Here is a 13955-nt window from a genome sequence, read left to right as displayed (position 1 = left end):
ATAGTCCGCAAAGAATTCAAACAGTGGCGCTGTTGTTTGATCATCCGATGTCGCGGGAATCAGAATTTTGACGGTGGCGTCGATCAAGTTTGATTTCACACGGTGGACGGATTGAACGGTTGCCCTTTTCTGAAATAATCGTGGAAATAACGACAAGTGTTCCCAACTATTCCGTAAAGGATACCCATCTCCGTGACGAATTACGACGCACCTTCCGGGATTATTGTTTCCAATCCTTACCCCATTTTTGCGAGGACACAGTTGGTTGATGTTTCGAATTCTGGTGAAATGGTACGTACTCCAGCTCTAAGCATATACATGTATAATCAGAAGGTAGAGACGTCAGCATTATTCGTCTACCCATAACAGCGGAGCCATACATGTCAATGAAAGGTTGTACAATAATTGACAATTCAATGTTGCGGTGATTCCGATTAGCATCATGGGTTAACGAAAAACGACGATAACAACTGAAACCACATTCGGTAACCCAATCTATGTATCCATATCTTATACAAAATAAACGTGATCTTCAACGCACAGATCGAACTAGATCGTGTACGGATACACGTACACGTACTCAGGAATAAAGTTTTCATCACCGGATTATGAGTGAAGCAGAAGATAGACTAATAACTCCACTGGAAGTCGCTCACAATCAGGAAAATGGTAAGAGTTTTCTCTACCATACTTAACGCTTAATCATTAAAGTACCTAATAATGTAGAGTAATAATGGCCACACTATTGTCTTGCAGTCGCGTTGGAAAAAATATTCACTGAATGCGAAACACCGTCTACGGCCGGCAAAGTCCCAGTGGCTAAACTTACCTGTTACATGCGCGACCAGATGTCTGCCCGCGGAAGGTGAGATCTTATAATATCAATTCAATTTCTTTTCGCATATCTTATTCTCATGACTTATGCAAATATTCAACAGTCCCGAAATCCTGCAAGATCTTCGAGAATCCCTACGCAGCGTTTCGCACCATGGTGAAGTAACTCGGAAGCAATTTCACGTCATTGCTCGGCGCTGGCTAGACAAAATACGTCAGCGGCAGCATCGTCACGAAGGTCATCAGGATGGCAATAATAATCTCAGTGTTGAGCAGATTAGCAGGTCAGAATTCAATATTCATTCTCAAACTTTTTATTCATCCGTATTGATGTGTACACATTCCTACAACCTTCTGGCCCCTTCTTCGCTAGATAATTACGATGTTCCTCGCCTTCTAATAACTCTATAACTTTTTTATAAACGTATTTCTCAAGCATATAATCCAGGGTGATGCACTTGCTTACCGTACAGATATGATTGCATGGTACCTATAAGTATATGCCGCCCACCTCGTGGGCGGACAACTTTGACCGTTTCTTATCGTGCAGTTATCGCTGCGAGCCTCGCCCAAGAGCCTATACGTTTAAGCTTATAAATGATAGGTGTACGGGATTTACAAACCCCTAGCAAAGATCTCTTTATATTATACCACCTGCAATAGGTCGTGACGAAAGTACGGATCCTGACGTTGTTCCCATTCTTCGCCCCCACCTCAACTAAAATAAGCAACAGTATCACGCAGCTACTAAATTACAGGTGTGATATGTCCGTAAATATTCCGCGTTTCACTCCCGACGTTTATTCGCACACGCGAATTGTGTTTTGATTCCGACGCGAATCCGTAAAATTGTATGAAACAGCCATAATATCTAACTGTACTCACACCTATAATGCGCTTCAGTGTCGATGTTGCAAAGTTTAATTCAGTTGCAATCGTTGTGATAACATTTAGACCCGATGCAGTAAGAATGAAGATGGAATTACTCGTAAAGAATTATTTATAAATAATGACTACAAATACTTCGGAGTTTGAAAAGATCACGTCTCGCATGCGCTCACGTGCGTTTCTCTATAGTCTGCTGTGACCGCAAATGTCCCTCGTAAATTCGAATCGAAGGTCAGCCGATATCTTTTCAAGGCAAAGATTGAGTTTCTTGATACAAATGACTCTGTTGAATGTCGCAACAGAATCGCCATGCAATTTATACCGTCTACTATTATACCTGCAGCATATACCTGCGCCTATATGATAGACACCTGTCCATACATATGCACGTAATTATATATTTAGCGTGTGCTTGTAATAGATCTAAAACGTAATAGTTAATTACAAGAAAGCGCAATACAAATGGGTTGAGCAATTTTTTTTTCGCACCTGCATTCTTCTCATTTTATTCAGACAAACGAATTATGCCGGTGTATAAGATGAAAAAAATCTTCATCCTTCTACAGGTATATCTCAATATTAGGTATAGTAATAAGGTTCATGTTCTGGACTAACATTTTCTTTCAATTTTAAACCCACACCTTAATATTAAACAAGTACTCGTTGTAAAAGTATAGACGCTGTAGGCCTTATGTTGACGGAGCGATAAAACGCAATTAGTTGCCTGTCGTTACATCAGGTGTACACAGTTGAGCGTTAAAACTATTATAGAAGACAGCAAGCACTCGTACAATATGCATGTGTCGCAGTCCAAGTCCGAGAACATGGTACAGTGTTTCAAAATGGTATATGGATAATTTTTGCAAAATGTATCGTTACACTTCCGTGTGGTACAGTGAAAATTTGATCGATGATACATCGGATCATGCGGGCGCAACGACACCGGAAAGGGAGACGTCTCAAGGATCACGCACGACCGAATCCTCTGAAGATGGACGGACGCTCGAAAGACAATCGTTCGAATCGGATCCGAGGATGCTTCATGGTAAAAGTTACTATTCCAGCGTTCTTTGAAATATTCATATGAATTTTTCTGTTCATATTTTTGTTATTTGCCTGTATATTTCCTAAGGATTCTTGAATATCTCGACGAGTACCATTGCCAACGACATCAAAAGGTATAAAATTAATTACCTCAGCAATAGTAAGCTCGCAACACCGATTCAACTTTGTGTGTTTGCTTCCGTCTTTCAAGCGCGAATAGTTCCTTCGAAAATGTATCGTCCATCGATGGTACCTATCACTTCGCCAACACCGAAACGCCTCAGGAATTACGTCTTCGTGCGAAAAAATGTGCCATTGACAACGACAACCTCAAGGGGGACTTACAACGGGCCGAAGACTCGATAGTCATCCTCGAAGGACAACTGGAGGCGATTGGGCGAGAGCTGTGAGTAAAAATTAAAAATACTATAATTTATGGGATAATAATTGAGGAAAAATTCGAAGAAACATCTAAAATTATAACAGAGAAATCTCGAGTAATCGGTGCGAGCGACTGCAGAGAGAAGTGGATAACCAGAAAGAAGTCCTCGCGGCAATTGAGAAAGATCGAGAGTCCGTCGTGGTAAGGAGTGATAATTTCGAGAGCGAAAATAGTAAACTGAGAACGGAAAATTTTAAACTGAAAAGGGAAATCGATGCTACTGATTTGGAGGTTCGTGGAAGCGCACGTAAAGAAATATGATCGATGCGATGTGTCATTCATTTCCGATTTGCGAAGTAGGTTCGGCGTTTAAATGCGGAGCTAACAAGAACGATTCAAGAGAAGGAGAAACAGATCGAATTGCGTTGTTACTATCAAAAGGAATTGCTCGAAAAACAGTCCCGCTACGATGCAGCTAGGGCGCATATTTCGAAAATTGAACTAGTCAACAGCGAACTAGAAGAGAGACAAATGATTTCCACGAGCACGAACGAGGTAAGGAATAACATTATTCATTTTCCTCACTGAAAATTTGCGAAGAAGTTTGATGGAAAAAAGTTTATGTACCTATGCGCACGGTAAACTCCATTGTTATTTCTTTCTCGCGCTATTGTAGCACTTGAAAACTGTGGTGAAGGAATTGGAAGATCGAGTTTCCGAGTTACAATTGCACCGACGGTATAGTTCACATCGCAATGAACCGGTAAGAGATAATTTGTGCAATTTATAGGCCGATCATGAATACTAATAGGATCTCTTCTGGCAGTTGTTCGGATATTCGACTTCTGACGATGGACTGGACGGTAAAGTGAACCGATTACCCGATCTGGAAGAATCATTCCAACCATCATTGCTGGATGAAATTAAAGCTTCGGTGAGTAACACACAATTACACGTACATACCTATTTAATTTCATAATCAAAACTATTCGAAAAGTATCACCTATTTATTTTATTTTGTCTTTAGGAATGTACCGATACCGATGTAAATCTGAATGATGAAACAGGCGAATTGAAGAATCTGAAAAAAATCGAGAGTATCGAGTACCCTCGATACTTGGGAGCGTTGCACGATGCGAATCAACAGATGCAACGGTATAAGTTAAGAATAATCTCAATAATTATGTTGAAACTATAACATTCTGAACATAACTCGAAAACTTTCAGGGCTTTATCTTCACTCCCAGCGTCTCACAAAGACTTAGCTGTATCGCCGATCAGTTTTGGCGCTGATGAGCCTCAATTGTCAGAACTGGAGAATTACAATTACGAAGACCATCTTTCCGAAAGGATGGAATTGCAGAGGTTCAAATCCCAGCTACACCATGTGCTCGCGATAATTTCAAACTTGGTGCGTAAATAAAATACACTCGTAAAATTTCATTCCATGTCAATGCGGTTGACCAGGCGGGAGCAAGGTAGACCTGCTCCGATGACCCTAATAGATTGCAGCTGATTTTCATGACAAACGCCCCCGCTTAAATCATTTCTTCTACGTTTGTATCACCTTTCCTCGTCGCACTCAACTCTATCTGCATATCTATAACCACTCTGCTACCGAGGTATAAGAGCAACAATACAGCTATTTTGGCAACGTGGTCTCGCTCCTTATCTCGTCGTACTAAACGGTAAAGAATGTGACAAGATCGTTGTTTGTTTGCTCAACGAATAGGTACTCGATATCACGTCACCATATAACGAGACATGCATATTACTTTTCGCATACACAACTAGGTATAATTAAGAAGAGTCTCCCGATATATTTTTTAGTGATATTGTGGACGTACAGGCCTATGTATATCGATGCATTTTATTTCCAGTCCTCGTCTAAGGTCACCATCGCCGATACGAAAGACGCTACGACTCAACTCGATCGCCTCGATTTAGTACCTGACTCGACACCGGCTTGCAACATTCATGGAGACATCATGAACTACGCTGACAACAGAATTCGCTATAGGTGAGTCAGTATCGTATTTCTTTCCGTATTGTACAGAATAGGCCTGGTACAGATGTTGACGGTAAAAATTTGCACGCGAATATCTGTATTAATCAATGAGAATGGGAGTTTGGGAGTCTGGGAGTCAAATGATTCTGCTAATTTTTGGGGAGTGCTCTGTAAAATCGAGCGATACACCAGGAACCGAAGGATCTTCGTTTTTCATTCGTCATACAAAATTGTTCAAAATAATTTTAAATATGTTGTAACTTATACGCAATCTTACGAACTTATGGTTCGGTTGGTGACGGAGCGACGGCTGCAGCAGTCTCTGAAAACTATCTGGTTCAAGGTCTTAATCTCTTTGGATGCCCGCAAATACACTTTGTGCCTCTGCACCGGAATTACGCATATATACATACCTTATAACTATAATCGTAGTCTGGATTCGCTTATTTATGCCTTATGAATACACGGATGGATAGATATCATAGGACATAATCGAATGGTCTTTGCGGTTTTCTCTTATACGAAAAGTTTCTCGGAACTTTGAAATGCCTTACCGTTCAAGTATGAATCGCGGTATATTTTTATTTCTCGCACAACTCCCGGGGCTATCAACCCGCGTACGCCTTGGCTGACGCTATAAGAATTTTCGACGCCTTGGAAATAAACTATATCATAAAATGCGGGCGGATTCGTTTATTTCTTTGCTAAAATACCACAGTATAGCAATGATATCTTTTTAACATTCGTCCTCGATGAATTGGGACAGCGTATACGCCATATGACATCGTGAAAGTGCATAATACATTTAGGTATTGATCTCGTTTCTTGCGTTTATACACCGCATTCAATTGAATAATCGTTCCACCAAAATTCCCTTAAAGGTAAAATGGTTCTGCCGTTTCAGAGAGGGTTTGTTGATTCTGTCGCGTATACTATGCAAGACGTAGGGTTTTATTTTGTAGCGCAGTACAGGCGATCGATCTATTCGACATTATGAGATAATTCTGCCAACAAACCAACTAGGTTTGCTAGGAGTAAGCTAGGTTTGCAAATCCACTTTTCTCGATACTTCTAGCACGATCGGCTTCACTTGGTCAGTATGGCGATTATTAGTCATAGCCAAACAGCCACTGTAGCCCAGACGTTCCCAGTTAGTTCACTCCTAATATTTGTTCGCAACGCATTCGTTGGATCTGCTCGCCCTAAAAAACTTGAGGAGGGAATTGGGAATTTAGAGAAAAATTAAAAACACTTTTTTGTTGCAATCAGAAGGGAAAAACGACTTCAGAAAGAGGTATACGAAAAGAGCGGAGAAGAAACGGATCGCCGGAAGGTTTTCTCAATCGAAGCAATAAGGGCTGCAAGTTCCCCGGCAGGCACCACAACTTCCTCAGAGATATCTTTGCCATCGAAAGTAAACTGCAGTAGCACTCCCCGTTCCTCGCCCGTAGCATCACCCTCAACGGAATTTCACCAAGATAGCATAATCGCTCCAATCGTTGCTGCTCTGGACGAAATTATTCAAGACACTCGCAACGCCGCTGACATTAGCAGCAGTAGCAGCAGCGCGGGTGAAGCCAATCAAAGTCCCGTGGGACTTCGCCGGGATCACAACCCTCGGTAAATCATTGTTGAATAATACCGATAACGAAATCTGTTTATCTGTTCTGATTTATTTATTTTTCTTTTCTACATAGATACACCTATACTCTGCCGTCCTATAGTCTTGCCAAACCAGAGGAAGAAGTTTCACAACTTTTACCGGATACGGAAGACACCGGACTACAACACAAAGATAGTTCAGAAACGGAGTTGGATCCGGTGAGTTCGACGTACAACTTATCTGATAAGGCGAGTCGCTTCGGAGACGAAATTTTCGAATCATCCGTCTGGAGATGTAGGAGGAAGTCTGTGGGTACGGACGACAATACTTCAGAGGAAACTGATATCACTGAATCCAACAGCAGCGGTGGATCACGAGTCACGGTAGATCCGACTTATTCAGTACACGGCTTGAGCTCTTCGAGAGTTTTAGTTGACTCGTCCCTCCGAGCTATTACCGAAAATGATGTAATTCCGTCGGAATCGTCAAGTTATAATCAGCAGATACCTTCGCTGAGCCGGTCGGTCACAGATCCCGATCCTAACTGCGTCGATCGGCTGAATTCCGACTTGGAGAAATTGACTCTGCACACCTCAATTATGCAAGTGCAGGGAAAAAGTGTACCGAAACGAAAATCGTCCGTTTATCATCGTTCTTTCGACTGCAGTACCCTCGACGTTGCCCCAGACCAGTGTACAATTGTTAGAAGATCCGTGAGTTCGCCAAATGTTCCGAAATCTACCATACCCATCGGTGGATTATTGCAGACGACTTATAACGTATCCGGAATAAAATCAAGCAAAGAGATCGGCGCAGAAGAGTGTGAAGCTCTCGTAGATTCAGCCACCGATTCGTGTTGTAGTGATAAATCCGAATTGTTGGAGAACACCGGTAGCTTCCTGGAGATGGGGGAGAATATGCTGTCAGTTTCTTGGAAAAAAGACTCGCAAAATGAAATGGGTGATTATCTAGACGAAGACGATTCGAATTGCGCTGAAGCTGCCCCGACAACGGCCTTGGAAAATACGAAAGGAGAAAGTGGTGAGTGTAATTATAAGTAACGAATTAATTTATTCTATCTGTAAAAACCGTTGTAATCTGTACCCAATGATTATACGTACGTGACGATGAGTTCAGATACCGGCTCGATTCTCGCATCGGAGAATAATCGTAAATTGCCTTTGATCGACCCTCGTCTCCTACGGCAAACGCAGAGCGTCGGGTTATTACGGATATATATATGTAGCATATTCATAGCTTTACATACACCCAGATATCTAGCTCAGTCTCTCGCTTCTCGAATTATAGACATACCAATTCTGACGTCGACGGCGAAACCTACCAAGTCGGAAGTGAGCCTTGGTAACCGGCGTACAAAATACGTCATCTCGGGCACTTGGAACCTCCCGCTGCTACCGCTACCAACGCCTTCCCTTCCTCCCAACGCTGAGGAACTCGGCGACGTCGACTCGGCGGACAACGCCGCGAAATGGCGTAGCAGTAGCGATCCTGAAATACCGGTCAGATCCAGGTCACTTGCGCGCACGATGTCCAGCGATGAAGATAGTTCAGATTCCGAGTGCATCATCCGTGATCGCATCGATACCGGAGAACAAAACCTACAGGTGGTCGCCGCTGAACCACCAACGCTTCAACCAGCATCGCTGACTCCGCTGCAAACGCAATCGACGGTGAGAACAAAGACTCATCCTTTGCTCTACGAACTACCCTTGTCACGAGGGCAGCAGATTGACCCGCAAAAGTTCTCTAGTCATAATTCTGCGGTATTTGTATGCGAACAGCTGTCGCTTTCCTACCGAGATGACACAGACAACAATGATAACACCGCTAAAAGGATTACTGCTAAATCAGAGAGCAATTACAAACGATCCAAGGTGAGTACAAATGTTAACGAATCCTCACACAATTAACTTATTGAATAGAATACATTTTTTGAATTTTTATTATATCTATGCTACGATTGTGAAGACTTCAAAGCAACCGTTTGACTTTGACTTCATGATTAGATAATTCTTGATCCGGTGTTCAGTACATACTACTAATCATATAAATTGGAAATGTATACGAGGCAACCTTATAAGAATCGAGGCTTCGCCGCCACATATGTGGTTTGTATGGACGGGAAAAGAGCTACCGCATCAGCATCTTTCCGGTCTGTTCGTTATCAACCATAATCTTTCACTTTTGTTATAATTATATACTGAAAGAGGTGTGCATACGATACATTAGTGTCGGATATACCTATGCGTACACTAGGGTAGGCTCGTAAATATACATATCCTATGCACGGATAAAATTACACTGCAGCACCGAATGCTGCGAGAGTTATGTGATGAAAACACGAGCGGGGAGCGATCAGCAATATATAAACACTTATATGTTATATCATCGCGGGTATTCAGATAATAAATTGACTCGTGACCGGTTGACATAGACTTTGCTGTCGTTTGCCCCGCACAATGCGCATCCTTGATCTTAATATCAATGCATACATTTCTATTGAATCGAATGAGAACTTGATTAGATTCAAATTTGGCGTTAATTCTTTCGTACTCAATGGGGAATTGCCAGTGGAGTGGTTTTTCTCGGCATATCGATACTTGGCGGTGCATTGCGCTATACGCATTTCCCGATATAGTATAGTTATGGACTACATGAGCAATAATTATACCTTTATCCGCAAACCAGGCATCGTGGTTAATTATATAAATTGCATAAATTTCGTATTCGCATATCCCCTGCGAGGTGATTCATTCGTAATTGGTATGCCGGTTTATTACATCCAATACGCGCATAAATTCAATTCGAGGTATAGGTTCGTACTCGTATATTATAAGGTTTGTACTCCTCGATGCGATTGATATTCCAACTGAAGTTATGCCCAGAGATTTGTTGAAACCTCGCGTTTCCTCTTACGATTAAACCTAAAATCATAATTATGGCACAAGTCTATTACGTGAATTCTTCCTGGTGGGCTTTTAAAGGAATAAGAGTTGTAATTATGTGTAATTCTCGCGCCCACCTCCGAACTGCAACTACAAGATGTTTCTTTATTTATTGCTGCTGTAACTTCGGACTATAACAAAATGCTAGATTAATTTATTTCTATAGATCGAGGAAATTATTCTCGATAGATTCTTCGTGTGTTTTTCCTCTCCTTAAGCACGATGCTTCACTCGCCGCCAATTTTGTTTACACTCGCCTTCAAAAAATCATGTTGCAAACGGACTGATTGCGATCCCCGTGATTTTGACTGTATGTATTTATATGCCAATAACTACGTTTATGTATTTACTCACCTATACAGGCAAATTCACAGATACGTCTGTCTATATTTAGATTCCATTCGTCCAAGGTTTGCTGTATAGGTATAGATAGAATTCATACATAAGGTATACCCACAATGAATGTACGTATTAGAACGTTCATAGCTGTTTGTACAAGATTTGGAGGTACACTCAAACTGTGATCCAATTATACTCGTTTCATCCGTGGATCATATTCGTATAGGCCTGCTGTAGCGGTATCGATAACTGGTGTACAATATCAACGCAGATATACACTAATTCAGGCGACACGTGCGAACGTGCATGCTTCAAAAGCAATAATAGCGAACGATGCAGATAATATTGCACGTGCCGTATATTAACACGAATAACTCGTTTGTGCAGCTGCGTTCTTGCATGAAAATATTTCCTACCGAAATTACCCAGAAAAGCGTCCTCGTGAGGGCCAGGTCGGAAAAATGAAACGGGTTGATAACAATCTTAAACTTTTAGGATAGCGAAAGAGGTCGACGTTCACTATCGGAAAGCGATACCGCAGCGTCTTGCAAGGATGGCGAATGCAGATGTAGATGCAGATGCGGTTTCGGATGGAATTCGTCTCGCACCGGGGGTCAGCTTGAAACTCCAGAGGAAGAAAAACGAAAAGACCTAGAAAATTTCGGGGCATTTCCTAGTCTACCGGATAGCCGATTGATAGAACTAGGACTCGCGGATACCCCTGAAGGCCACGGACTTTGGTATACATACGTATTTTCATTAATTTACCAATTCGACCCATAATAGTTTTTAGAATTATGTAAGTGACATCATTTCCTTCGTTTGTTACACAGCGAACGAATAAGCGAGGATGAACTTGAGGTAAGAGTTGTTTATTATTTATACATCAATTGAAAACAAGATTCCGATTTATCAATCGAAAAAAGATTATTCGTTATACTGTACCGATTTAGCGAAAATATACGGCACTTTCTATCGGGCTCGGGACCGACAGGATCACTCTGCCGAGACGGATGGCTCTCAGTCTCAGGCACCGGGATCAAGCCGAGCAAAATCTCAGTACAGAAGTCGACCGAATGCAGAGTGACATTCAGGTGAGACAATATCCCATGATACATGTAACGTTGACGATATGTGTAACGACCGAAACGACCATCAGACAATGATAATGATGAAGACGATGATGGTTGTTATGTGGAATCTCCGTATCTGTTTATATGCCTCTCAGCAATCACCCGGTTTCGTTACAGATGTCTTCTAATTATGACCATACGATGTAAATGCACATCTTTTTCCATCACGCATGTCGTATGGAAGGTTTAATGTTTCTATACCCTACAGTATAGCGAAAGGTGTAGTTATAATAAATATCTGCGACATTGATTGAATGTGGTTACTCGTCAGGCTCTCGCTCCGCTCTGCGTGGATCGAGAATCCGTTGAGCGAGTCGAGCGAGTAAGACACCAACTAGAGATGATTTCAAGATGTGCTTTGAGAGTATCTTGCACAGCCGAGCTCCTCGGAGCAACACATCAGGAACGCAGGGTCTCAAGAGCGTCTTTACTGGCTGATAGGTACCTACAGGCTTTACGCGGCAGATGCGACAAACTTACTACCGATCTTGCCGAGACGAAGTGAGAAGATTTATGTACTTGAAATTCCAGAATTTCAATATCCTTGATTTATTTTTTATTCAATTGTCGAGACAACTTTCGCGCCAAGAGTCACCGAATATACGTTACAGGCGTATCCTGACTGAAAATAATATTGTCGTTGAGGAGAACCCAAGCGAACTTGTCGAGGACGTTCTTCCAAGAGTGCGTTATCGTGGGGTGCCGTCCACAAATCGGACAACGGTGTGAAGAAAATATTTATTTACACAGCGACCAACCGCTCCATTTCTCGCAATCCTTTCATGCTATTCAAGGTTCCTATTATCATCGTTCCCGCAACAAATCCTTCATTTATTCAACTTTCCGGCGGACAGCATCTGTATCATTTGTATGCCGATCTTCATCACCTGTATATTCATGATATCCACTCTACGCTTGTTTACAGAATAACCCCTGGAATGTTGTGCCGTTCTTATACTTATATGTATATATGCATATTGTTGTGCTTAATTCCATCAAAACGTTGCGTTTTAAATGTTGAGTAATTATGTGGCGTCCCGAATTTTCCCCACTGATAATTAATTAAACTGATCCTTGCTTTGCTGGCTTTTTAGACATATTGTCGGTTACATAGTTTATTAAATATGCATTTTTGTATATGAAATACTTTATTCTTGTAGATCTCTAGAAGACGGGCCAGCATCGCTACAATTTCTCGACCCACAGCGGTCAATTCGCTGCAGGATACGACTAAGGCAATGCCTCTATTCTTTACCTATTACAATCCCACTTTAACTTATAGGTATAATCATTCAGATATTTTTTCATAGAGTAATCCAGGTCTCACCTCCTCGATATCGGCAGTCTAAAGATGCATCATAACAATTTAGTTAATAAACATACAATGTTTTTATACCCATGATATGTTTAATATACCAATAGTGTAATAAAATATATCGATCTATTTAGGATAGCGGAAGACCGCAGCGTATATCTGTTTCCGGTAGAATGACCCTTAGGCGACCTTCCCTTGGTTACGACACGCAACGATGGGACAACGAGAAATTGGATCGAACAGAGTCGGTATTATTTCTATGTGATGACTGTAATTTTACGAAGAATTAAATCTATAGTATGATGTTTACTATAAATAATATTTTTCAACTGCTTTTCAGCAGTAGTTCAAGCAGTATCGGTGAGCTGAGAGAAATCTTTGAGCAAGCTGAATCTCGACGAGGTTCGAGGGAGGAGAACAATAATTTAATTCGTAGCCAATCGAGTAACTTCAGCGTGGGAAGTTGCGAAAGTGCCGATTCAGATGTAGTCTGGTCCATCACTAGAGAAGATCCACCGGGATCCACTCTAGCTGACACAAGAGAAGATGAATCATTCGCTTCTGCAGAAAGTACTTTAGTGACCAGGTGCGATATAGGAGTGGTATAGAATTTATGGCAATCTCTTCGAAGGAATTAATTGATTTTTTTTTTGTTCTTTTGATTCGTTGCAGCAGAAGAACACCCCGTACCCTTCGAACGTTACGGGAGCAAGTCTCACGGCTGCCGATTTTTTGGTACATATTGTTCGTCGTTACATTCTTCTTTGGATTCTACAGTAACCGTTACGTGACTACTCGGTGCACGGTACCATTGAAGTGGTGGTCAGCGGAAGAATTATTGAAACGATACGTGCACGTTAAACGCAACACGCCACCCCCAATTTGATTTATTCGTTCTAATATTCTTATGTCTTTATTTATATGTATATGTTAACCGCGTTGTAAATATTTGACTGTAAATTTATGAAACTTCGGTTTCCACTCAATAGCTATAATGGACTTACATTAGTCAGACTGACATTAGTCAGTACGCGAGTGGCCTACGTAGAATGGGAAACTTGATGTTGTTCAGTCGCGATAGCGCGCATTAGTTTTATTTGTCGTGATTTCCATTGTCAGGTATATATTATGTTCCGTTGTTATGTGTATACGGTGTATACCCATGTTATATGATTACCATTATCTCTATTCATGTCTTTTGTACAACGTTGAATCACATTGTTGAAAGTTTGCGTTCAAATTGAAAGTCATCGATAATATATGTATAGAAATTGAAGTACATGGTCGCCGCATAGAAAAGACTCATAAACTATCAACTTTATGCCTTTGTTTATGAACTTTGATAAAAAAAATGCGTAACTAGCAACCGGATTTTTCAGTTTGAATTTCAAAAATATGCCGTGCGATCACGAGTTCAGTAATGCGCATGTGTCAAAGATCGAT

At 41.3% G+C, this 13955-nt stretch overlaps 1 protein-coding gene and 1 long non-coding RNA gene across 13 annotated transcripts; one reads left to right on the top strand and one right to left on the bottom strand.

Moving 5' to 3' along the window:
- The first annotated feature begins 17 nt into the window (after positions 1–17).
- LOC105691286 lies at positions 18–13833 on the top strand. Of its 12 annotated transcripts, none has more exons than XM_048655673.1 (26): positions 31–291; positions 544–669; positions 757–865; positions 939–1118; positions 2619–2767; positions 2855–2900; positions 2978–3172; positions 3253–3439; positions 3509–3703; positions 3825–3911; positions 3975–4082; positions 4176–4303; positions 4376–4559; positions 5029–5168; positions 6426–6776; positions 6854–7800; positions 8068–8654; positions 10560–10804; positions 10898–10925; positions 11018–11158; positions 11469–11698; positions 11809–11920; positions 12358–12432; positions 12647–12756; positions 12853–13098; positions 13185–13833. In XM_048655673.1, the coding sequence occupies exons 2-26, from the start codon at positions 609–611 to the stop codon at positions 13396–13398; spliced, it is 5055 nt and encodes a 1684-aa protein (XP_048511630.1). In that variant the 5' UTR covers positions 31–291; positions 544–608; the 3' UTR covers positions 13399–13833. The 12 variants fall into 12 exon arrangements, 9 of the variants coding, with proteins under 9 accessions (XP_048511637.1, XP_048511635.1, XP_048511632.1 ...); XM_048655672.1 differs by having other exon boundaries at positions 370–669; XM_048655676.1 differs by having other exon boundaries at positions 32–669; positions 8068–8450; positions 8562–8654.
- Positions 7525–8243, bottom strand: LOC125501042. Its single transcript, XR_007278528.1, has 3 exons — positions 8102–8243; positions 7881–7958; positions 7525–7658 (listed from the first exon to the last, which is right to left on the bottom strand). It is a non-coding gene; the product is annotated as an uncharacterized LOC125501042 (long non-coding RNA).
- Positions 13834–13955: the final 122 nt, after the last annotated feature.

This window comes from Athalia rosae, chromosome 5, assembly GCF_917208135.1.
Source record: "Athalia rosae chromosome 5, iyAthRosa1.1, whole genome shotgun sequence".
NCBI classification, from domain to species: Eukaryota; Metazoa; Arthropoda; class Insecta; order Hymenoptera; family Athaliidae; genus Athalia; species Athalia rosae.
Note: the sequence above shows the minus strand (reverse complement) of the source record. Positions and strands in the feature narration are given on the sequence as shown.

Excerpts from the sequence above, each read along its gene's own strand:
- LOC105691286 (XM_048655673.1), top strand. The coding sequence starts at position 609 with ATGAGTGAAGCAGAAGATAGACTAATAACTCCACTGGAAGTCGCTCAC. Across the intron at positions 3,704-3,824 it reads TTTCCACGAGCACGAACGAG|CACTTGAAAACTGTGGTGAA; the intron begins GTAAGGAATAAC and ends GCGCTATTGTAG. Across the intron at positions 4,083-4,175 it reads TGGATGAAATTAAAGCTTCG|GAATGTACCGATACCGATGT; the intron begins GTGAGTAACACA and ends TTTTGTCTTTAG.